The sequence below is a fragment of the Bos grunniens genome, chromosome 11, assembly GCF_055505025.1.
Source record: "Bos grunniens cultivar Pamir isolate PY7600 chromosome 11, Bosgru_T2T1.0, whole genome shotgun sequence".
Lineage (NCBI taxonomy): Eukaryota > Metazoa > Chordata > Mammalia > Artiodactyla > Bovidae > Bos > Bos grunniens.
Window position 1 is genome coordinate 96374951 of NC_141175.1, and position 23784 is coordinate 96398734.

The following is a 23784-nucleotide window of genomic DNA, read 5'->3' on the forward strand; positions in this document are numbered from 1 at the left end:
TGTGAACCAGAGTGTGGGGATGGAGGGCGAGCACATCTGAGTTAGTGAAGGAATGAAGTGGCCAAAGGATCAAAAGCTGGGTTGATCTGGCATCTTAGGGCTGTAGGACTCTCTTAATTCAGGAATAGCTCAGCTCAGAAAAGAAAGAAGTCCTCAGACAGGCTCTATCCTTTCCATAGCAGAGAGGAGCTATCAGGGAGGAGAGATGGGGTGCACAGCAGAATTTTAATACTCCAGCACCTACCCAAGATGGCCAGGAAAAGTAAAAGCTTTTGGGTTAGGAATTTAGGGAGTAAAGGGAGGGCCAAGATTCACCCATTACCCACCTTCCCCATCAGAGGATCATATTTCCTCACCATCCTCCTAGCTCCACTCCCCACTTCTGCCCGCCCCTCTCCTCCAGCAAAGCCACAGATGTTCACCTGGAAGGAGAGTTAGGGAGAAGGGGCTGTGGTCATTGCATGACTAGGTGGTAAATGGACTGCTATGGGAAAAGCAATTAATGTTGACTGTGAGCCTCTGACAAACATCCTGTCCTTACTGGGCTTGGCTATTCTCATCAGTGGTCTAGCTGAATGCTGAGTCCCTTCTGGCCCTGACAGCATGTCATTCTTATACAGATGCAAATGCACTGGTTGTTATAACCAATACTCTGGGCGTTCACAAGGAGCACTGAAATACTGCAGTCTTTTGCTGCTGTTGCTACTGCCTGGAGCTCCCTCTAGTTGCCAAATTTATTTCACCTCTTGCTAAGATGCCTTTCCAAACAGTGATTTTAAGCTGAGGTGCCGCCATACTGGAGCTGGGAAAAAAGCATTGGCTTTGGAACCAGACAGATCTGAGTTTGACCCTGTCTGGGTTACCCAGAAAGTTACATACTTTGCTTCCTTATGCTACACTCAAGATTGCAAGGACTAAGGAGGATAATATACGCACAATGTTTAATGCCTAAGCCTCTCAACGACTCTCAAGTTCCAGAAACACCTTGAACCCTTAGGTCAGCTGTGATTAAATTCATTCGTTAATGCAGTACATATTTATTGAATGCCTATCACATGCCATTGTGCCTGATAGTAGGTGTGTAATGACTCCATGAGCATGACATCTCCTTTCTTTTCTGGCACACATCTTCATGGAGGGGAGAGGGATGGTCAGGAGCTTGGATGGCAGATTCAGTAAGCTTTTAGCACAATAATTTTAATTGCAAAAATAAACAGTTCTGTCAACTGCTTGAGAGTAGCGTCTGCTTTACAAAAATTAACAACAAAAAGGAAATAACCCCAAAGCAAAACGTTACAACCAATGGCCGCTGAAAACGACATTGCTGTACAAAATCCCGCGCGAGACCAGCTCGGCGCTACCCCAGCCTGTCTCTGGGGGTCTTCGAGGAGGCGTGGGGCGTGCGCCAGTTACAAAGAGTGTTTTAAGTTCCAAGTAAGTGCCTGCTCAGTGGGGTGGCCCCGAGAACTTCCCTCCAAAGCGCAGCTGACTCAGAAACAGCGCCTAGACCATGGGAGCTGTCCGTGGAGCTGGTGCTGAACAGGGTGTGTGCGGCGGGCGCTTCAAGGGAACTAGAAGCTGGACCAGAGGCTCGCCCTAGGGCGTGCCGGAAAAAAGTGGGCAGAGGAGTGGGGAGGAGGGCGGAAGGTGGGGGCAGGTTTTCTCTTGCGCGCCAGATTGAGGCGCCCCAATCTACAACCCATTTCACCCTCACAGGGCTGCGAAGGAGAGGCCCAACGAATAAAAGCCGAGGCCCTTGAGCCGCTCCTCGGCGCGCGCCTTCTGCTTGAGGTGCACCTTGCTGTGCCGTTTCTTCTCGTCGCTGCGCGCGAAGCGGCGGCCGCACACGTCGCAGGCAAAGGGCTTCTCGCCCGTGTGCGTGCGCACGTGTGTGGTAAGGTGGTCGCTGCGGCTGAAGTTGCGGAGGCAGATGCGGCACTGGAAGGGCTTGTGGCCCGTGTGGATGCGCAGGTGGCGGTTGAGCTCGTCGGAGCGCGCGAAACTGCGCACACAGCTCTCCACCGGGCAAGCAAACGCCTTTGCATGCGGCCGAGGGCAGAAGCAGCGTGCGCTGCACTTGCCGCCCCGGCGCCCCTTGCGTCGCGCCTTGGCTGGGGGGAACGGGGCCGGCGGCGGGACAGGAGGTTCGGGCACAGTGCTGCTCCCGGGGATGTCCGCCACCAGAGGTTTCGGGAAGTCCGCCGTGGCGCTGCGAAGGCCCAGCGGGGAAAGCTCAGGCTGCGTACCATCTAGAAACTCTCCGCCTTCGCCGCTACTCCCTCCCTCCCCACTAGGAGGGGTCAGGAGCCCCGGGAGGCTCTCGGCTCCTTCTCCTAAGTCACCCGGGGCCAGCGGGAAAGCATCGTAGGTCCCCATGGTGTAGAGTCTGCTGGCAGGGCCACCCGGCAGCTCCGCGGGGCAGCTGATGGACAGCAGGTCTTCAATCTTGGCCCCCATCGTGGGGAAACGGGCCTCCGGGGCGGCCTGGTAGCCTCCTTGTGACCCACAGCTCCCTGGAGCCCCGGCTGAGAGCAGCTCCCATGGAGAGTACGGACCTTTGAAGGCCGAGGCAGTGTCCAGAGCAGGGGAAGCCGGAGGAGCCCGGAGGCCTGGCTTGACGTCGGGTGGGGAGAGATGAGGCTCATACAGGCACTGTGAGGGGGCGCCTGCCGAGGGCGAGGCCTCCCAGAACGCCTCTGGGAAAGCAGCAGCGCCCGGATCCGGGGAGAAAAGGTCTGGCGGACCTGGCAGCAAGGCGTCGGAGCCTGCGGGAAAAGAGGCGTCCAGAGGAGACCGGGATGCTGCCGCCTCAGCGCCGGGGAAAGGTGTCAGGCCTAGGATGCCCGACATGAGGTTGAAGAGTGCTTCTGGATCGTGCGGGTGTTCGGGTACTGCCTGGATGAAGAAGCTACCACTGTAGCCGAGGCCAGGGGGAGGCGTGGGCGCAGGCCCCTCCAGGAGGCAGGAGTCGGTTAAGTACTCCCCGGCGCCACAGCTGCTCAAGGCCCAGCTCAAGAAATCACCTGCTGAGGAGGGAGCAGGAATCAGCTCCGCGCACATCAAAGCCGGAGCCTCGGAGCCCGAAGCCCCTACCCAAGAAGCCCTCGGTGCTCGCTGACACACGCAAAGTGCCTTTTGCACATTCCGATCCAGCAGGAGCCGGCATACGCCCCAAGACATACATACAAACATGCACACACAAAACACACGTGCAAAAGCAAAAGGACGCCTCGATACACGCACAGGTTCCTACGGAGGCGCAGGAGGCCCGGTGTGGGTGGGACTGGGGGCGCGCACCACAAGACCCCGAATCTCCTTCCGCCCCTATCCCTACCGCTCGAGCGTCCCCATCCCTCCCTGTTCTCAGCCACCTTGCGTCCCCGCGGTGCGCCGCCGTCTGAGCACCCCTGGCCTCGCTCCTTACCTGCCGGATAGCCAGTGGCTGCGGGTGGGTCCCTGGCGGGCAGCCGGGTTAGGTCGGTACTGGGTTCAGAGCAACAGCCCTCGGTAGACTTTACTAGGAGCGCGTCGGGGCCGGAAAACTCGCTAAGGTGGAGCATGGCTCGGCGGCGGCGGCGGGGCTCCCGTGGCCTCGCCCGCTGGGCTTGGGGGCGCGCAAATGGCGGGGAGCCGACAGTCGGGGCGCCCGCACCTCACAGACCTAGATGCTCGGACTCCTGGCTCTCACCTCTGGGAAAGGGTTGGGAAGGGGTGGCTGAAGCGCCCTAGCGCTGGGAGGTGGCAGTTCCTCGTCTCTCCAAAGCGCAACCGGGCTCCCCCAACCCGCGGCCCCCCCACTTATATAGCAGCGGCGGCGCTGGCTCAGGGCTTCCGACTCCCCGGGCCACTGCCATTTCGGGAGGCCCCGGCTCTGCCGCCGTGACGTAAATGCCCAAACATGGACACAGGATGTGTGCCGGGGACTCCCGAAAAGGAAAACTCGGGCTGTGACGTCGTTGCCTCAGCCGTCGCCGGGCCCGCGCCGCTGCGTGCGCGCGCACTCCCCAAGCGTGGAGCCCCGTGCGCGCCGGGAGCGCGGGTGCATCTGGCTGGGGCGCTACGCCGCGTGGGTCCGGACGTCTAGAAAGTGCTCTTCTCCCCTGTAGGCAGACGCCGAAGGACGGCTAAAAAAGACCGCGTGACCTTAGGGATTCCATAATTTGGGTTCGAATCCTCTCTGTCAACTGCTAGCTGTGTCGTTTCATCTCCCCAAACGTCAGTTTCCTCACCTGTGAAATGGAGATACACATATCTACTTCATAAATTTGCTATAAAGAGTCAATGGATTAGACCATATGAAATTCTAGGCACAGGGGCACTCAATAAACTGTAGAGATTATTGCCGTAATTTAGTATTTGCTCACGTCTGTGTGTGTTTCATTTTCTTAATAGTTTTGTTGGTTTTGGTTAGTTTGTGCTAGGAAAAATAACATTTAAATTAAAAAGAGTCATGTCTTGAGAGAAAATGTCAATTAGCACAAAATTGTATATTCAAGATTGAAAAGTAAAGGTCTCTCTTTACCCACCATTTTTTTTTTCAGAAAAAAATATGCATATGCAAGCATACACACTGTCTTGCAGTAGAATTTTCCCCAACTTGTAACAGCTGAGAGGTTGACTCATGTCCAAACATAAAGAGCTTGATCCTTCTTTTGTAAGGCTGTATAGTACTCCACTGCAAGGGACAACAATTTGTCCCTTCAGTTCAGTTCAGTTCAGTTGCTCAGTGGTGTCCGACTATTTGCAACCCCATGAATCGCAGCACGCCAGGCCTCCCTGTCCATCACCAACTCCCGGAGTTCACCCAGACTCAGGTCCATCGAGTCAGTGATGCCATCCAGCCATCTCATCCTCTGTCGTCCCCTTCTCCTCCTGCCCCCAATCCCTCCCAGCATCAGAGTCTTTTCCAATGAGTCAACTCTTCGCATCAGGTGGCCAAAGTACTGGAGTTTCAGCTTTAGCATCATTCCTTCCAGAGAAATCCCAGGGCTGATCTCCTTCAGAATGGACTGGTTGGATCTCCTTGCATCCATTAGCATATAGAAAGTTTCCAGTCCTTTGCTTGCCATTGTTGTTGTAGTCCTTGAGTGCATAAATGTGAATATATCTGTGGGATAAATTGCAATGAGTATAATTCTAGATCTAAGAGTATGTAAAATTTTGATACAACTGGCAGTTGTCCTCCAGAGAAGTAGGGCCAATCCCTGCTCCCCATTCCCTCACCCACAAGGTTTGAGATGCCTTTATAGTAGTCTTTTTTTTTTTTTTGCCCAGGAGCACACAGAGAATTTATAGGCTATACATGCCTGGAATCAGTTCCTGGAATAATTAGACTTCTTCTGCAAAACTTAAACAAATATATTTCCTAGTGTTAAGGAGGCTGTGGCTCTTGGCTACAGAAGGCTAGTCAACTCTAGCAAAGAAGCCTACCTGCCCTCCTGATCCCCTTTCTCTTCTTCTATAGTTTTTACTTCGTTTTATTTTTTCATCTTAAAAAATTTTTCATTTTATTTTGTATTATAGTTCAGTTAACTCCTTTCTGGACCAAATTAGGAAATTAAGTAAATTAAGTATGTTTTTCTTTACAAAGAGCATCAATTCTTGAGACTCTGGGTGCCAGCTGGTATGGAGGGCAGGTTGGGATCCCTTCTTCCTTAGGAATGGAAACAAAGTCATTTAGGGGTGATGGGCTCTAGCATGACTGGCAGTATATCTCCAAGCCCCCCTTGCCCAGCCTCCTTTTTCAAGGGAGAGTGCCAGGAATGCCCAATACCCACCAAATGCTCATGTGTTTACCCTATGTTCATTATGCAAATATTCATTCATTTAACTTCTCAATGTTTGTTCATTCAGTATTTATTCCTTAAGTGCCTAGTATGGATTAGAAGGTAGATTTTGGTTTTTGTTCTACAAAGGCTGTGAGATATATCTTCATCCCCATTCCACAACAGTGCTAAAGTGTGTTCACAGAATATGGCATCATATAATCACCCAAAAAACACATGCCGACACACTTGCATTCATTTTCTCGTGCCTGGAACTCACGTGCATCCAGAATGACCTAACAAATGCCATAGACATAGTTCCATGTTAGCAGCACATGTGTTTCCATGTAGGAAATGCAGAAGCTCAGCACTTGTCTGTAAGGATTAGGCACACAGGCCACCATTTCTTTTATACTCTATTTCAGACCCTGATTTGAATCCTAATCCAAATGCATTGCCAAAGCCAGGTGAGCCCGTACCAGACACACGGGGCACACATGTCTCTAGTCCTTGCTGGCATCTTGCTGCCTGGGAGGGAGGAGGAGGGGGGAAGTTTGACTAGGCCGGTGTCCAAGGCTCCCCAGGTTGCCCCGTCGGGCCAGATTGGCCAGCCCCAGGTTCTCCATCCCTCTGCTGTTCTTCCCTCTGCCACAGCATTCCTTCTCCTTCTTAGTCATGGATAATTCCCCTACTCCTTTGGCAAGTTCCCAGGCCATTGCTGCTCTTTGCCAAGGGTTGTCGGGCTAAGTCTGTGTTAAGACAAAGGTCCAACTTCCTTTTGTTTGAGGCCGGGCCTGGAGGCAGAGCTGGGAAGGGGAGAGAGTAGGAGAGGAGACAGGGGACACAGCCTGTGTTCTGGGTGTGGGCTGGCCCACATTCCCGCCCCCGCGTCCTCACCTTCAGTGCGTGCGCACACCCATACTCTCACACATGGGACCTCTGGAGGGCAGCTGCACCTACATTTGGCTCTTTGAGGAGGAGGAGGGAAGATAAAGGGGGAATGAGCATTTTGTAGCCCTTCGCAGCTCAGCCCATCTTACTCCCAAATTTTAACAGCTTAAAAATAGATCATAGGGAATTCCCTGGTGGTCTAGTGGTTAGGGTTTGGCACTAAACAAAAGCTCCATGGAATAATGAATTGAAGACCCACTTCAGATGAGGAAACACACTGAAAAATGTTCAACAACTCATCAAGGCCACACTTCTATTTCGTGGTGGGACTGACAGTCAAGCCCAGGCTAGCCTACTCTGTCAGATAATTTAGGAAAAGATCATTCATTTTACAAAAAGATTAAAATGGCTATATGTGGAGAACCTTCCTCTAGCTTTTTAAACATACAAACTCCATCTGGCTGGGATCCATCCGTGCAAGAATTCTCTGGAGTGGCTGCCATTAGGAACATGGTGGGTCATTTCAGACACATGCTGAGGAGGACGGCGTGCAAGGCTCTTGGGAGCCAGTGTGAAAGGTGGTGGTGATGATCTAGCTGTGATTGTGGGGAAAGCGAGAGGAAATTTCTGGCTTCCGTGGGAAAAGGTGATGGAAGGAGAGTTTGCTTTCTAGACAAGCATTGAATAGACAGACAATTACTGAATGAATTAATGAATCAACAAATTCATTCATCAAATGTTCATTGAATACAGCCCTGTGCCAGGCGCTGCACAGGCCCTTCAGATGCGGATGCTGATGTCTCAGGCAGTGAGATTGGAAGCTCTGGATCCAGGGAGGGTGGAGGGAGAGGGATCAGAGAAGTAAGCCTCCCTTTTCTGTCTTCTGGGAAGGGCCCAGACCCTGCCATCATTCTGGTAATGCTACTGTCTCCTCCCCCACTCCCCACCTTGATTTTTCTGCTCTAAATATCATTGTATTCAAATAATAGTGTATATTTTAAAAGACTCCAAGAAGACAGCTGCCTCAGAGTATTAATCATGAAGAGGCCAGCGCTCAGTCTCCATGGCGACTCCTGGCACAGAATGCCGAGGAGCAGCTCCACGTCCCACTTCCTGGGGCCGTGGAGATGCAGGCACACAGCGTTTCTCTCTCCTCTCTTCCTCTCTTCTCTACCCACTCTCCCTTTCCTTTCTTCTCTCCCATCTCCCCTTCCGCTGCCTCTCATTATTCTCCCGAGAGGGTTTATTTAAAAGCAGGGGCAGAGGCAAGATCCAGACGCCCGACTAACACAGAGCAAGGCCACTGAGGCTGCAGGAGAGATGAAGTTTGTGTCCAACTGCAGTTTCTGCAGTACGTAGCGCCCCTCCCCGGGACCCTGCAGTGCCCTATGCCTCACTGACCGCTAGGCCAGAAGGAGTCCAGTATCTGTCCCCGAGGCAAGTGACCCACCATCAGGGTCCTTCTTTGTACCCCTCCTCTTCCCTGACCATGTTCAGTTCTTGGTTTATGATTTGGATTCTCAATATGTGTTTGGTTTTTTTTAATGACCACAAAAGTAACCCAGGCTCATTGAAAAAAGACAAACATTAAAATTTATAAAGTGAAAAATGATACATACAATTCTATACCCAGATATATAAAATTAAAAAGTTTCAGGTTGATTCCTTTAGGTTTTCTTCATGCATTTCACTTATCTTCCATGTATTCAGTTGTAGCATTGTTATACTTGTCATTATACCAATGGTATCATACTATACATACTCTTGTATGACATTGTACATTGAACAGTTTTTCTTTTTCCCTAATCATGGTACAGACTAATTTAAAGTCTTATAAGTTATAACCATATATATGTATATGTATATATATCCTTATATTTATATCACCTTATAACCTATAGCAATTAATAATTGCTCCAGAGTATTCCATCATGTCAATATATCTAATTTTTTAAACTGACAGTTTTTTCCCCACTATTATAAAGAATCTGGCTACACACAGCCCTTTATGTGTACTTGGTGTACTGATAAGGGTAATAACACTACAATATGCTAGTTAACATTTGTATACCACTTGCTATGGGCACTATTAATTGGGTATTGAGAGCTTTACATGTACTCACAAGTATATGTAAATCCTCACGATGACTTGTTAAATACTATTAACTATCTCTGCTTCATAAATGGGGAAATCGCAGCATGAAGAGGTTAAGAAACGTACTCAAGTTTACAGGGTTAAGACTAACCTACAGTGTAATCATAGAATAGATTCCAAAAAGTAGAAGTCCTAGATCAAAGGTAGAATATTTAAAATTACAGTGTATGTTGTCAAACCTTCCTCTAAAAAGATTGTTCCAATTTGGGGCCAGAGAGCAGCATATGAGAGCCAACCAGGAAGCATTTCTGGAAAAGGTATTCCTGCGATATTTTAATTTACATTGTAAAAATTATACGTAAGGACAAGAAACTTTTCATAGGACCTTATTATTCCCTCTTCTGTGATCTAGGGGCCTACTGCCTCATCCAAAGACATCTGAGTGGGAGCCTTTCTTGTGCTCCGCTCCTTACATTCCTGCAGTGGGCACTGGAGATGAGGCTGTTGTTGCATGAATTGTGTGGGGACGTGGGGTCTAGGGGATTTTGCACTCTCCTTATGATTATTTTTTTTTTTCTAGTTTGAGTCATGGTGGAGGTAGAGAAGAGAACAAGGCAGCTGGAAACCATTCAGAAAAAGCTTCTTAGGTTCTCCCAAAGCAGCTTCTAAACTTCTCTCACAGGAGAGAGGGAGGTTATTCTTTCTCTTATCTTCCATTCTACACTCCTCCTTGGGCAAAATCAGCATTGTACAGAGCTGATCACAGAGGAGGTATGACTAGGGTGGGTTCTAGGAGGGTCAGAGGCAGGGGGATGGACAGAATGACATCTCAATGCTGCTACCCACCCTGCAGTTTGGAATCAACCTCTTTTGTCTCTAAGCCTGTTTCTGCATTCGTGAGCAATAATGGACTGGGATCCTGATATGTGCTTTTATTTGGTTAGGTAATGGTGTTCAGAGCACTGGCTTTCAATTCATGAACTGAGAAGGGAAAAAAGAGGCTGAGAGTAGAGTGGGAGGCCTAGAGCTCCAAAACAGAAATGGAATCATAAAGAAACCTGGTCAACCTCCCCAGCATACCTCTCTTCTCCCTGGCCTCTTCCTGCTTCCTTGCACCTGTGCTTATCTTATTTTTTTCTTTTTTTTTGAATCACCTCTCCTCCTCCATCCTGTAATAGCATTCCTTAAACTGGCTTGAAGTAGATTGTTCAATGCACTGAGATCCAAAATACTCAGGCAGTTTATCTACAACTGAGTCCTCTGTGTGTCCCTGAACCCTGTCCTCCACTAAGCTAGGTTTCTACTTGAAAGTGATAGAAATGCAACCTGAATTAGTTTAGACCCAAAAGGGAATTTATCAGTTCATAGAATCCAAGGGAGTGTCAAACAATGACCCTATAAGGGAATAGAGACACAGCTGATGTAAGGAGCTGGTAGAACCAGGGGCAAAGAGTTTTTCAGATAGTTTCAACTCTTTCTCTTTTCTCTCAGTTGTGACTGAAAACTTGGCAACTAGCAGATTCTGAATTCTCCATGCCTACCTTCTGTGATTAATGGGTTCCCATTCTCAATTCCAGGTAGGAAATCCTAGGAAAGACCTCTGCTGTCCTACTTAAGATAATGATCTGGCTAAGGGTCAGGGTAGCACAGCTGATGAGACCACTCAAGGCTTGCACTCGGGTCTTAAGAGCCATTCCTGGAGAAGGGAAGCCAGTGGAAGCCAGAAACCTCCCAAGAGGCCTCCGCCTCAGTCGTTGATGGCACAAGCTGGGAAGCATTGGGCTCTGCAAGTTCTCCAACGCCCCTGGAGCGTCACCTATTCCATCTGTCTGCCAGCTCCAAGGAGCACTGCCCCAAATAAAAATCTGTGATTAGTAATTCCTGCAATCCAGAAAACCAGTATATTTGTTTCCTAGAATAATCTGGAGCCATACTTGGCTTGGCAACCAGTGGGCCCCACAGATGCATGCAGTGTGCCATGTAAAGACTCCAGCAGGGACCCTTCCTTAGTCAGGGCATGACGGGGAGGCCCGGGGGACCCCTTGCCCAGGCAGCAGCAAGCAGGGGCCGAGAACAGAACCGGCTTTATCAATTGTGTACCGTGGGCTTCTGAAACAGGGAGTTAGGGAACAGAAGGAACGTCAACAGGACTTCTAAATACCAGGCCCCATAAAAGCCAGACTAGGCACACACAGCCTGCAGGATCATAGGGGATCCCACAATGGAGGAGTGACCTCCAGCCTGGAATCAGGGGACTGATTCCAACCCAGCTCTGCTGTTAGCTTGCTCTGTGACCCTGAACAAATTCCCAATCGTTCTGTGCTTGCATTTCCTCACCTGTGAAATGGTAGTATGTTATTTGCTCTACCTACAATCTGATGACTGAGAGCTAGAAGGAACAAATTAAGCAGCTGAAGCACAAGTACTTACTGTAGCAATGAGAGATGATGTGAGAAGCAGTATGTCCACTTAAGAAATAGTGGATAACCCCTGCCACCCCCAGATGTGCTCCCTGTTTTCTGGGCACCTCTTTATGTGGGGGTGAGACTGGTCACTGTGACCTAAATTTTATTTTCAGTATAAAACACCATCTATTTTATTATATCTCATTATTTTTGTGGGTAAAGAATTTGAAAAAGACTTGCATAGCTAACCTATTTTTCTGCTTCACATGGCTTTTTATTTTCAAAAAAATTTTAAAAAGTTGAAATATAGTTAACTTACAATATTGTGTTATTGATAGTTTCAGGCGTACAGCAAAGTGATTCACATACACACACATATATTCTTTTTCAGATTCTTTACACTAGAGGTTATTATAAGATATTGAATATAATTCTCTTTGCTGAAAGTAGGTCCTTGTTTTTTATCTGTTTTATATATTGTGGTGTATATATGTTAATCCCAAACTCCTAATTTATCTCCCCTCCAATCCCCTTTGGTTACTATGAGTTTGTTTTTTATGTGAATGTGAGTCTGTTTCTGTTGTGTAAATAAGTTCATTTGTATCTCTTTTAGATTCCACATGTAAGTGATATCATATGATATGTTTCTTTCTGTCTGAATTACTTCAATAGAGTATGAAAATCTGTAGGTTCATCCATTTTGCTACAAATAGCATTATTTCATTCATTTTTATGGCTGAATAATATTCCATGGTATATGTGTACCATGGACTCTACACATGGACATCACCAGATGGTCAACACCAAAATCAGATTGATTATATTCTTTGCGGCCAAAGATGGAAAAGCTCTATACAGTCAGCAAAAACAAGACCGGGAGCTGACTCTGGCTCATATCATGAACCCCTTATTGCCAAATTCAGACTTAAACTGAAGAAAGTAGGGAAAACCACTAGACCATTCAGGTATGACCTAAACCAAATCCCTCATGATTATACAGTGGAACTGAGAAATAGATTTAAGGGACTAGATTTGATAGACAGAGTGCCTGATGAACTATGGACAGAGATTCGTGACATTGTACAGGAGACAGGGATCAAGACCATCCCCATGGAAAAGAAATGCAAAAAAGCAAAATGGCTGTCTGAGGAGGCCTTACAAATAGCTGTGAAAAGAAGAGAAGCAAAAAGCAAAGGAGAAAAGGAAAGATATAAGTATCTGAATGCAGAGTTCCAAAGAATAGCAAGGAGAGATAAGAAAGCCTTCCTCAGTGATCAATGCAAAGAAATAGAGGAAAACAACAGAATGGGAAAGACTAGAGATCTTTTCAAGAAAATTAGAGATACCAAGGGAACATTTCATGCAAACATGGGCTCAATATAGGACAGAAATGGTAGGGACCTAACAGAAGCAGAAGATATTAAGAAGGTGTGGCAAGAATACACAGAAGAACTGTACAAAAAAGAGCTTCACTACCCAGATAATCATGATGGTGTGATCACTCACCTACAGCCAGACATCCTGGAATGTGAAGTCAAGTGGGTCTTAGGAAGCGTCATTATAAACAAAGCTAGTGGATGTGATGGAATTCCAGTTGAGCTATTTCAAATCCTGAAAGATGATGCTGTGAAAGTGCTGCACTCAATGTGCCAGCAAATTTGGAAAACTCAGCAGTGGCTACAAGACTGGAAAGGATCAGTTTCATTCCAATGCCAAAGAAAGGCAATGCCAAAGAATGCTCAAACTACCGCATAATTGCACTCATCTCACACGCTAGTAAAGTAATGCTCAAAATTCTCCAAGCCAGGCTTCAGCAATATGTGAGCCATGAACTTCCAGATGTTCAAGCTGGTTTTACAAAAGACAGAAGAACCAAGGATCAAATTGCCAACATCTGCTGGATCATGGAAAAAGCAAGAGAGTTCCAGAAAAACATCTATTTCTGCTTTATTGACTATGCCAAAGCCTTTGACTGTGTGGATCACAATAAACTGTGGAAAATTCTGAAAGAGATGGGAATACCAGACCACCTGACCTGCTTCTTGAGAAACCTATATGCAGATCAGGAAGCAACAGTTAGAACTGGACATGGAACAACAGACTGGTTCCAAATAGGAAAAGGAGTACGTCAAAGCTGTATATTGTCACCCTGCTTATTTACCTTATATGCAGAGTACATCATGAGAAATGTTGGGCTGGAAGAAGCACAAGCTGGAATCAAGATTGCTGGGAAAAATATCAATAACCTCAGATATGCAGATGACACCACCGTATGGCATAAAGTGAAGAACTAAAGAGCCTCTTGATGAAAGTGAAAGAGGAGAGTGAAAAAGTTGGCTTAAAGCTCAACATTCAGAAAATGAAGATCATGGCATCCGGTCCCATCACTTCATGGGAAACAGTGTAAACAGTGTCAGACTTTATTTTTGGGGGCTCCAAAATCACTGCAGATGGTGATTGCAGCCATGAAATTAAAAGACACTTGCTCCTTGGAAGGAAAGTTATGACCAACCTAGATAGCATATTGAAAAGCAGAGGCATTACTTTGCCAACAAATGTCTGTCTAGTCAAGGCTATGGCTTTTCCAGTAGTCATGTCATGTATGGATGTGAGAGTTGGACTGTGAAGAAAGCTGAGCGCCGAAGAATTGATGCTTTTGAACTGTGGTGTTGGAGAAGACTCTTGAGAGTCCCTTGGACTGCAAGGAGATCCAACCAGTCCATTCCAAAGGAGATCAGTCCTGGATGTTCTTTGGAAGGAATGATGCTAAAGCTGAAACTCCAGTACTTTGGCCACCTCACGCGAAGAGTTGACTCATTGGAAAAGACTCTGATGTTGTGAGGGATTGGGGGCAGGAGGAGACGGGGACGACAGATGGCTGGATAGCGTCACCGACTTGATGGACATGAATTTGAGTGAACTCCGGGAGTTGGTGATGGACAGGGAGGCCTGGCGTGCTGCAAATCATGGGGTCGCAAAGAGTCGGACACGACTGAGCGACTGAACTGAACTAAACAATTTGGTGCATTGTAACTAACTGCAGAACAGTATATATTTTGAGTTCATTACATTTTTGTGAGTTTTACAAATGGGTGAATATACTTCAGACTGGTAACAGCACTAACCTTTGGAGAGTGGAGCTGAAGGGAGGGCATAAGACAGGCACAGCTGGACGTCTATTAGGAGAGGCCAGATGGGTCCTGTGGGTGTAGCTGGGTGCAGAAGGTTTTGATCTCCCCTGCTTGTAATGTGCTATCTCCTCAGTGCGATCATTATTACATCCATTAATTCCATAGACAGTATAAAAACAGATCATGAAAAACAAGGTAGTATAGATGGAGAAGAGAAGGAAAAGAAAATGAAATGAAAACAGTTTGAAAAGATAAAAGTTGATGTTATCAACTGGGCAGAAGGCAGATGTGACTGTTTCTGGTTGATTTGCTGCATCCCTATGTCACCTAGCTTCTAAGGACCTCCTTGTATTGTGGAGGCAGGGAAGTTGAACATCACAGTCTTGACTCCTTTTCAGCTAGAATTTTGAATGCAAATTAAGTAATACCAGGTAGCTGCATTGTGTGAGATCTGGAAGACAGGTGTGGGATAGAAGTCATCATTTTGCCTCTTCCTATTTCTTTTTTCTGCTGCCAAACCAGAGTGCTCCACTCCCTGGCTTCTTCCATGTGGAAAGGTGACTGTGTTGGCCAGTAGGGACTTCTATTCTTTGGATTACATCTACTGTAGTGTGTTTTTGAGCTAAATAATGTTACATTCTGAGAGTCATTTCAGTCTTTTCAAAGATTTTTAAGTCCCCAATATCCTGTAATAAACCAAAAATACCTCTTTAAAATACCTGAAGTAATTTCTATTTCCTTGTTTCAGTTATCTTGGTGCTACCTGACAAACCACTCAAAACTTAATGGGCTTTAAAACAGCAACAATTGTTTATTTTGCTCAGAATGTGATTTGGGCAGGATTTGGTGGGGAAAGCTCATTAGAGTGGCTCTACAGAAGGCTGACTATCTTTCTTAAGCGCTAAGTCATTTCAGTTGTGTCTGACTGTGGGACCCTATGGACTGTACCCTGCCAAGCTCCTCTGTCCTTAGATGGGATTCTCCAGGCAAGAATACTGGATTGGGTTGCCAAGCCCTTCTCCAGGGGAGGGCTCACTTATATAGAGAGCAAATTGGTGCTGGCTGGCAGCTAAATTGCTTCTTCTGATCCCTCTCCTCACAGCATAGTGGTTGGCCTTCAAGATTGAATGTGTGTGTTTGTGTATGTGTGCATGATCATCTTCATCACATACCACACTCTATCACAAGTCCTGGAGCATCACTTCTGCCAAACTTTAGTAGTTGAGACAGTCACAAAGACCCACTCAGGTTCAACCTATTCAGGGTCAAGGAGAGGGAAGTTAAGACACCACCTCTTGATGGAAGAGTGGCAGAGTTCTAGAAAAGCCTGGGGGATGGAAATATTGTGGCCATTTTTAGGAAGTACAATCTGCCACGTTCCTGTTCTGAAACATAATTGATACAGTTAATAACAAGGTTGCTTTTCTATTTAAACCTTAAGAATAGAAAGTTGGGCTAAAATTAAATTCTATAGAAGGTATTGTCTGTAAATAACGAAACAGTAACATTTAAAGAAATATACAAGAAAAGAAAAGGGGAGATTTTTACAAGATTAGTTTTTAAATAGAAAGGCTAAATATAGAAGCAAATATTTTTCTACAGAATAAAGTTTCATAGGTAAGGTGTGAAGGTAGAGGAAAATAACAGAGAGAAGGTAGAACTAGAAGACTGAAAAAAAGAAGCAATAAAATAAGAACAAGGATAGAAAAAGAACAATTAAAATGGTCCACATTCAGACAACAAAACATGTTCAAAAGCACTGCGACTGAAAGCATTAAACCAAATACATCTCTGTTAAAATAAGAAAAAAAGTAACTAAAGGCCAGTTTAAGGTGGGTTCTGGCCCTAGATGGAAGGAATCCCTCTTCAAAAGCCCTGTGACCTTCGTGGCTGCCGCTGGTAACGCTGCCACGTGGCTTTGGAGGTCTCATCATTTGGGCTAATCTCTCGCTGTGTCTCTCATTTCTTCTCCGTGCTAATTTCAGACTTCTACCAGAGCAAATTTCCTTGGACTTTGCTGCCTTGTCCAGGCCTTTCCTTGTCTTTGTGGCCGTCACAACTGGGCCATCCTCCTGGTAAGGAGACAACAGGGTCCCCCTGGGCCACTTCTTGTGGAGGCCATTTCCCCCTGTGCAGGTGAAGGTAGAAAGAGACCCTGGACTTGGGCTGAAGTTGTCATCAGGAGCCAGGAGACCAGTGTATCCTCACAGAAGCATGCTGCCAGTACTTGGATTCCTCACTTTCTTGTATTTAATCTGCTATTGCCCTTATGGTTGTTTGGTTTTAATGGTGGTGATTAAAAGATGATTCAGTCATCGTCAGAAGCACGCACTATCATTTCCGAATGGGAGAGTCTGAGTTGATTCAATTCCTGGGCAGCGCTTCTGTGCCATTTCCTTCGACTCTTTCGTCCTTCTCTCCACTGGGTTGCTATCATTTCCACCACAATGGATTCCTGTTATCGAACCCCAAGCCCCCATTCCTGTGTAAGACCCATGTTTCCTCCAGGGCTGTTTGGGAAACACATGTGAGCAGCATTCGCCCAGCTGTTGGGTGCCAGCAGCGAATCCTCCTAAACAGTCCCAAGCAGAGCAGGAGCTGGGTGAGGGTGGAGGTGTGAGAGGAGGCACGGCAGGCTTCAGTTACGTTGCTGAGTTTTGAGTTGCTCCTTTCCTGAAAGGCTGTGTCAGCCTACCCTGGAAACACTTCCCTGGCAGCTCCCTGTATGAGCTGCGGGTGCCTGCTGCCAGCACCTCTGCCTCCAACCTCGCCAGCTGCCTGTGGTTCTGCTGCCTTCAAGAGCCTCATGTCTCCTGTGTTATTAGAAGCTAACCTTTCTCCCAAGCAGCAGGAGCATCATCTCTCTTCATTTGGGTGTTAGCTTTGTAGAAAGGGCTGGAGGAGGTAGGAAGGTGGGTGGGAAGAAGAAGGAAATATTGACAATGTGATTGAAAACACTTCGTCTCCTAATTTGAGAAAATTGAAGAGTGGTGGGAGTGGTGGTGGGGTTAAATGGGGAGACGAGGCCCCGCCTGCATCTGCTTTCCTACAGGGGCCCCCATGACTGAGGGCACCGGCTTCCCAATGGCTGTCTGCCCCCTGCCCAGCCCCCGCCCCCTGCCAGGGTGGAGTCTGTGCTTCTGTGCTTCATCTCTGACGTAGAACCAAGAAGCCGTAGTGGACTGGTAGAGAGACAGAGCCCCAACCCGTGGGACTCAGTACAGATTTTGACCACTTGAATGAATTGGTCCTGGATTAAATGGAATGGATTTTTTTAAAAATCAGTGAAGATAGAAAGATGGCAGGCAGGTAGGGGGCACTGAGGCTGAATGCCTAGAGACTAATCCTGGCAAACACTGGTGAGGGCTAACTATATGCTGTGCGTGGGTGTGTGCTAAGTTGCTTCAGTCCTGTCCAATCCTGTGCGACCTCCCCTGTCTATGCTATTCTCCAAGAATACTGCAGTGGGTTGTCATGCCCTCCTCCAGGGGATCTTCTCGACCCAGGGATTGAACCCTCATCTCTTAAGTCCCCTGCATTGGCAGGCGGGTTTTTTACCACTAGCACCACCTGGGAAGCCCAACTATATGCTGCTGCTGCTGCTGCTAAGTCTCTTCAGTCGTGTCCGACTCTGTGCGACCCCATAGATGGCAGCCCACCAGGCTCCCCCGTCCCTGGGATTCTCCAGGCAAGAACACTGGAGTGGGTTGCCATTTCCTTCTCCAACGCATGAAAGTGAAAAGTGAAAGTGAAGTCACTCAGTCGTGTCCAACTCTTCTCGACCCCATGGACTGCAGCCCACCAGGCTCCTCCATCCATGGGATTCTCCAGGCAAGAGTACTGGAGTGGGGTGCCATTGCCTTCTCCAAACTATATGCTAGTTCTTGTCAACTCACCTCTCAGAGTCGACACAGCTGCCCCCTCCCAGGTGGTGGGCCCCAGGGCAGGTGCAGCCCCTCATCTTTCCCAGTATCTATGCCCGGCCCATTTATCAGTTTAGCTTTGTTAGTCTCACTCTAGTCCAGAAAAATATCTACTTCTGCTTTATTGACTATGCCAAAGCTTTTGATTGTGTGGACCACAACAAACTCTGGAAAATTCTTCAAGAAATGGGAATACAGAGCACCTGACCTACCTCTTGAGAAATCTGTAGGCAGGTCAGGAAGCAACAGTTAAAACTGGACATGGAACAACAGGCTGGTTCCAAATAGGGAAAGGAATAGGTCAAGGTTGTATATTGTCACTGTGCTTATTTAACTGATATGCAGAGTACATCGTGCAAAATGCCGGGCTGGATGAAGCACAAGCTGAAATCAAGATTGCTGGGAAAAATATCAATAACCTTAGATATGCAGATGACACCACCCTTATGCCAGAAAGCAAAGAAGAACTAAAGAGCCTCTCGATGAAAGTGAAAGAAGAGAGTGAAAAGTTGGCTTAAAACTCAACATTCAGAAAACTGAGATCATGGCATCTGGTCCTATCACTTCATAGCAAATAGATGGGGAAACAGTGAGAGACTTTATTTTCTTGAACTCCAAAATCACTGCAGATGGTGCCTGCAGCTGTGAAATTAAAAGACACTTGTTCCTTGGAAGAAAAGTTATGACCAACCTAGGCAGCATGTTAAAAAGCAGAGACATTACTTTGCCAACAAAGGTCCATCTAGTCAAAGCTATGGTTTTTCCAGTAGTCATGTATGGATGTAAGAGTTGGACTATAAAGAAAGCTGAGTGCTGAAGAATTGATGCTTTTGAACTGTGGTGTTGGAGAAGACTCTTGAGAGTCCCTTGGACTGCAAGGAGATCAAACCAATCAATCCTAAAGAAAATCAGTCCTGAATATTCATTGGAAGGACAGATGCTGAAGCTGAAACTCCAATACTTGGGCCACCTGAAGTGAAGAACTGACTCATTTGAAAAGACCCTGATGTTGGGAAAGATCGAAGGCAGGAGGAGAAGGGGATGACAGAGGATGAGATGGTTGGATGCCATCACTGACTCAATGGACATGAGTTTGCATAAACTCCGGGAGTTGGCAATGGACTGTTTGACCAGGTGACTTGCCAGAGGGCTGCAGGTGATGCTTGGCCCCACAGTTTCCTCATCACTCATCAAATGCCCTTCACTTTTTGCTTGAATGGAGTGAAAGCACCCTGCTTTACATTCATGTATTCATTTAATACCTGGTCTTCCCTGCTGCTGCTGCTGCTGCTGCTGCTAAGTCGCTGCAGTCATGTCCAACTCTGTGCAACCTCATAGACAGCAGCCCACCAGGCTCCCCCGTCCCTGGGATTCTCCAGGCAAGAATGCTGGAGTGGGGTGCCATTGCCTTCTCCGTGGTCTTCCCTAATCATTCCTAAATAGCAAGGTGGTGAGAGTTCCAGGATCTGGGTCCATTCACCTCCCTTTGCTCATCACTGAGACTCACATCATGGTAGTTATTTGTGAGGAAACACTTTTGAAGATATTTAAAGGGATATTTTTACCAAGTGGATTGAGGGAGGTGATGAAGTGGAAGATCTGTCTATTATATTGCCATTTTCTGAGTTAGAAAATGTATGCCCCAACCCCTCTGAGGTCCCCTTCAGAATTTGGAGGTGTGGTGGGAGAAATGTTTATAATTCTTACATCAACCACACAATAGGATTATAGAGATGTTTACTCTTTTATCAATCTAATATTTTCTAAACTTAAAAAAAAAACCATTTAAAAGATAGGAACATGGAGCTGCTAAAGGCTTAGCGACTCTTCCACCCCACCCCTCATCCTCCTTTAAAAGTTCTTTTTATTTAGTTAATTTTAATAATGTAACAAGCACCATAAATTCACTACTCAAAACTTGGCCCATGACAGTACCCCGCATCTGACTGTGCGGTCCCCCAGCCATGGCTTCACCTTCCCTCACTCAAGGTGACTTTCCATGCTCCACTCAAATCAGGCTGGAGTCAGGGACCTGCCTTGTTTTATCACTTTCTCATCTGTTCTCATTGCCACCAATAGGGCAATTCTACTTTGGCAATCTTAACATTTTAAAATATCCTTAAATGGCCTTACTTGGCAGAGAAAAAAGCTCAGAATAAATGCTACTTCTTGTAGCATAATTTTCTATGTTTAACAGGAGTGCAAATATAGCTGAGATATTATTCATCTTGAAGCTATCACCCACTAATTCGGATATAACTTCTTTTGTCATATTCTAGAAATTCTTCCTTCTAGGATAGGACCAGGGTCGCTGACTAAGAGATCCCCACCCCACACTCCCTGCCCACCTCCTCTCCAGTACTGATTAGTGTTTTTCCCTCAGCCTCCACCAGGGCGCATAATGGCTCCTGAGTGACAGTCTCCATCTAGGCTCATACTTAGAATTTAGAGGCTGCTGCATAGAGTGACAAATATGGCCATTAGTCACTCTTTCCAGCACTGAATCTGTATCATGTTTCACAGCCAGGTTTGAAGAGGGGATAAAAAGTACGATACATGTTGTAGATCCTTTCTTGGGGAGAGGGTCTCTTAGAATAAAAGTGAATTCTTAGATACAGAATACAAACTAATGGTTAGCAATGGGGAGAGGAAAGGGAAGAAGGGCAAGATGGGTGCAGAGGATTCAGAGGTACAAACTACTATATTTAAAATAAACAAGCTACAAGGGTATATTGTATAACACAGGGAATACAGCCAATATTTTGTAGCTGTAAATGGAGTATAACCTCTGAAAATTGTGAATCACTGTGCTATCACCCAAAACTAATCTATTATTGTCAGTCAACTATACCTCAATAAAAAATGCATTCTGGGAGTTGATTTGAATTAGCAGGATAAAGCCGTTTGTCTTGTAGACATTTTACTCTGGAGAGTCTGCAAGACCTAAAGTTGTCTAGGCTTGAAGTGTTACAAGGAGGTTCCATCTGCCACCGAGAGAATACAATTTCTAAGACATTGACCACCAGGGACTCTGTCAGAGTAGAATCTAAGCCTGAAGCCTGTGAGTGAGGATGGGGATGGGGTGGGGTAGGTGGGAGCAGAGAGGTAGAAAAAGGAGAGGGAGGGAGCTGGGGAAAGGAGGGACTTGGGACTTCAACCTAAGGCTTATTCAGCCTGCACTGAAGGGCTGTATTTTTTGTTTTCCTTTTTGGCTTATGGGATCTTAGTTCCCCAACCAGGGATCAAACCTGGGCCCTTGTCAGTGAGAGTGTAGAGTCCTAGCCACTGGACCTCCAGGGAATTCCCAAGGGCTGTATTAAGTAAAAAGTAAGGACTTGTTTCTCATCCTTCTCTGGGCTTTTGATATCATCATGTCTGGCTACAGAAAAGATTGTTTTCTTTTCGGTCAAGACATTGCAGGACATAAGAACAGGGTGACATAAGGAAGACCATAAGCATGAGCAAGGGTTTGGGTTGGCTTTCTGCAAGCCAGAGCTCTGCTGAGATGGTGTACTAGTGCATATGGCTTACAATGGGTGCTATGGTAAAGAGCGCTGTAGGTGGTACCCAGCCCACAACTGCTCCTTGCCTGAGAGCTACCCACTAATCATAGCCCTGTGACCCAGCAACCAGATCTTCATTCTCTAAATCTTCCCCAAGGTAGGTGATTAGCCCAGAGGAGGAGACCTGATCTAGGTTGGGCCAGTTGTGTTCCACCTTCTGGTAGAATTTGGAATATGAAACAGAGACGCACATGGACTGGGAGTCCCTAAAGCCAAGTCACATCGGTGGTGATAATCTAGAGGGAAATGGATCCTCCAGCCTCAGTCAGGCTTTCAGGCCAGCATCTTGACTTTAACCCCCTGAGAATTTCACCTGAGCCAGAACCACCCACATAAAATGTCACTGAATTCCTGACCCATGGAAACTGTGTGAGATAATAAATTTTTGTTGTTGTTGTTTCAAGCTGCTAAGTTTTGGGGTGATCTGTTATCCAACTAAGTACATATTTGTGTGTATATATTGGTATATACATCTGTGTGTGTGTGTTTTTGCTCAGTCCCTTGCAAAGTGTCCTATGCTTTGCAACCTCATGGCCTGTAGCCTGCCAGGTTCCTCTGTCCATGGAATTTTCCAGATAAGAATACTGGAGTGGGTTGTCATTTTTTACTCCAGGGGATCTTCCCAACCCCGGGATCAAACCCACATCTCTTGCGTCTCCTAAATTGCTGCCCTGAGCTTGTCCCTCTCAATAAAGCACTACCGCATAAGTTTTGCCTCTGCATTGTTTGCTAGGCAGTGGGGCTAAGAAAGGGCTGAAAGGGAAATGGAAATTAAGGGATTATATGCAGGTGGATTCTCCCAACATAAATGACTTACTCAAAAGTCGTGGCTTTTAGCAAAAGAGTCCTTGTAAAGTCTGAACACCCTGTAGGCAGGGGCTCTACTGGGATGTGGGGACTAGAATTTCAATTTCCCATTCATATCCCAGTGGGAACCAAGAGCACTGCCTCTGGACCAAGCAGTATGAGATCAGGCTTCTCCCTCTAGTCTACTAATACCAACATCTGTCATCCTGGGAAATTCACTTAGTTTCTTTGAGCCACAATTTTATCAGATCACAGATGCTGAGAACTGAAGGCTCATTTTGTCAAAAGGTGTATGTAGTGTGAAGAACACTGGATTGAGAACCAGGAGAGGTTGTCAGGCCTTCTGGGGCTTAATTTCTACCTCTATAAAATGAGGTGGTACAACAACGTGACCAGCAACAAGGAAGAAATAAAATATTAACCCACACATAACAAAACAGAAACTGAGGTGGCAGGTAAATACATTTCAAGACTTCTTCTCACTCTAAATCGTGTAATTAAAGATTTGAGACGTACTTAGGGTCACAGCGTGAAGAAACTGGGGGCTGGAGCTGTTTTTCCCAGCCCCTAGTCTGAGCGTCCAGTCGTGCTGCTTGAGATTGCACTGTCTTTGGCTATTCAGCTCTGCCTTCCTCTTGACTCTTTGGGGTCGGGTTATATAGGTTTTGGACCATGTGGGATTTGGGGTTGGACTAAGTATTTCAAGACCTTCCCAAACATATGAGGGCATTGTTTATAGCACTGTGTACTTTGGAAAGAGCTTTTAAATATATTATCTGGCTAAGACCTGACAGTCTCCTAAGAACTATGTGTTTATATCTACTTTCCAGATAAGAAATTGACTTTTGAAAGAGTTAAAGACTCAGAGTCCCAAGGATTGTGAGTTAGGGGTAGAGCTGGGCAAGGATGCAGGTCACCTGACTTCCAACCGAAGGATGTTTACTCACAAATGTAGAGGGTTCTAGGGAGAAGACACAATGGCTCAATGAGGGGAAGCAGATCATAGAAGGAAGGAGACCTGAGGTGTGGCTCAAAGGAGGAAAGAGGAGGTAGGTTCCCTGCCTGGCTCCTCTTCACTGCTGCCAAGCCAGCCTAATGCCTCTGTTTTCTTTCAATCACCTCTTTATTACTGTAGAAGCCATATGGGCTCATGGTAAGTAATTCAATCAGAAAAGAAGGGTAGCTAGGAACATGTCAAACTCCT

At 46.5% G+C, this 23784-nt stretch overlaps 1 protein-coding gene across 2 annotated transcripts; it reads right to left on the reverse strand.

Moving 5' to 3' along the window:
* Window positions 1–1178: 1178 nt before the first annotated feature.
* On the reverse strand, window positions 1179–3996 carry EGR4 (early growth response 4). 2 transcript variants are annotated; one of them, XM_086327621.1, is made up of 2 exons: window positions 3425–3996; window positions 1179–3023 (listed from the first exon to the last, which is right to left on the reverse strand). In XM_086327621.1, the coding sequence occupies exons 1-2, from the start codon at window positions 3558–3560 to the stop codon at window positions 1711–1713; spliced, it is 1449 nt and encodes a 482-aa protein (XP_086183747.1). In that variant the 5' UTR covers window positions 3561–3996; the 3' UTR covers window positions 1179–1710. The 2 variants fall into 2 exon arrangements, with proteins under 2 accessions (XP_086183747.1, XP_086183746.1); XM_086327620.1 differs by having other exon boundaries at window positions 1179–3026; window positions 3425–3995.
* Window positions 3997–23784: the final 19788 nt, after the last annotated feature.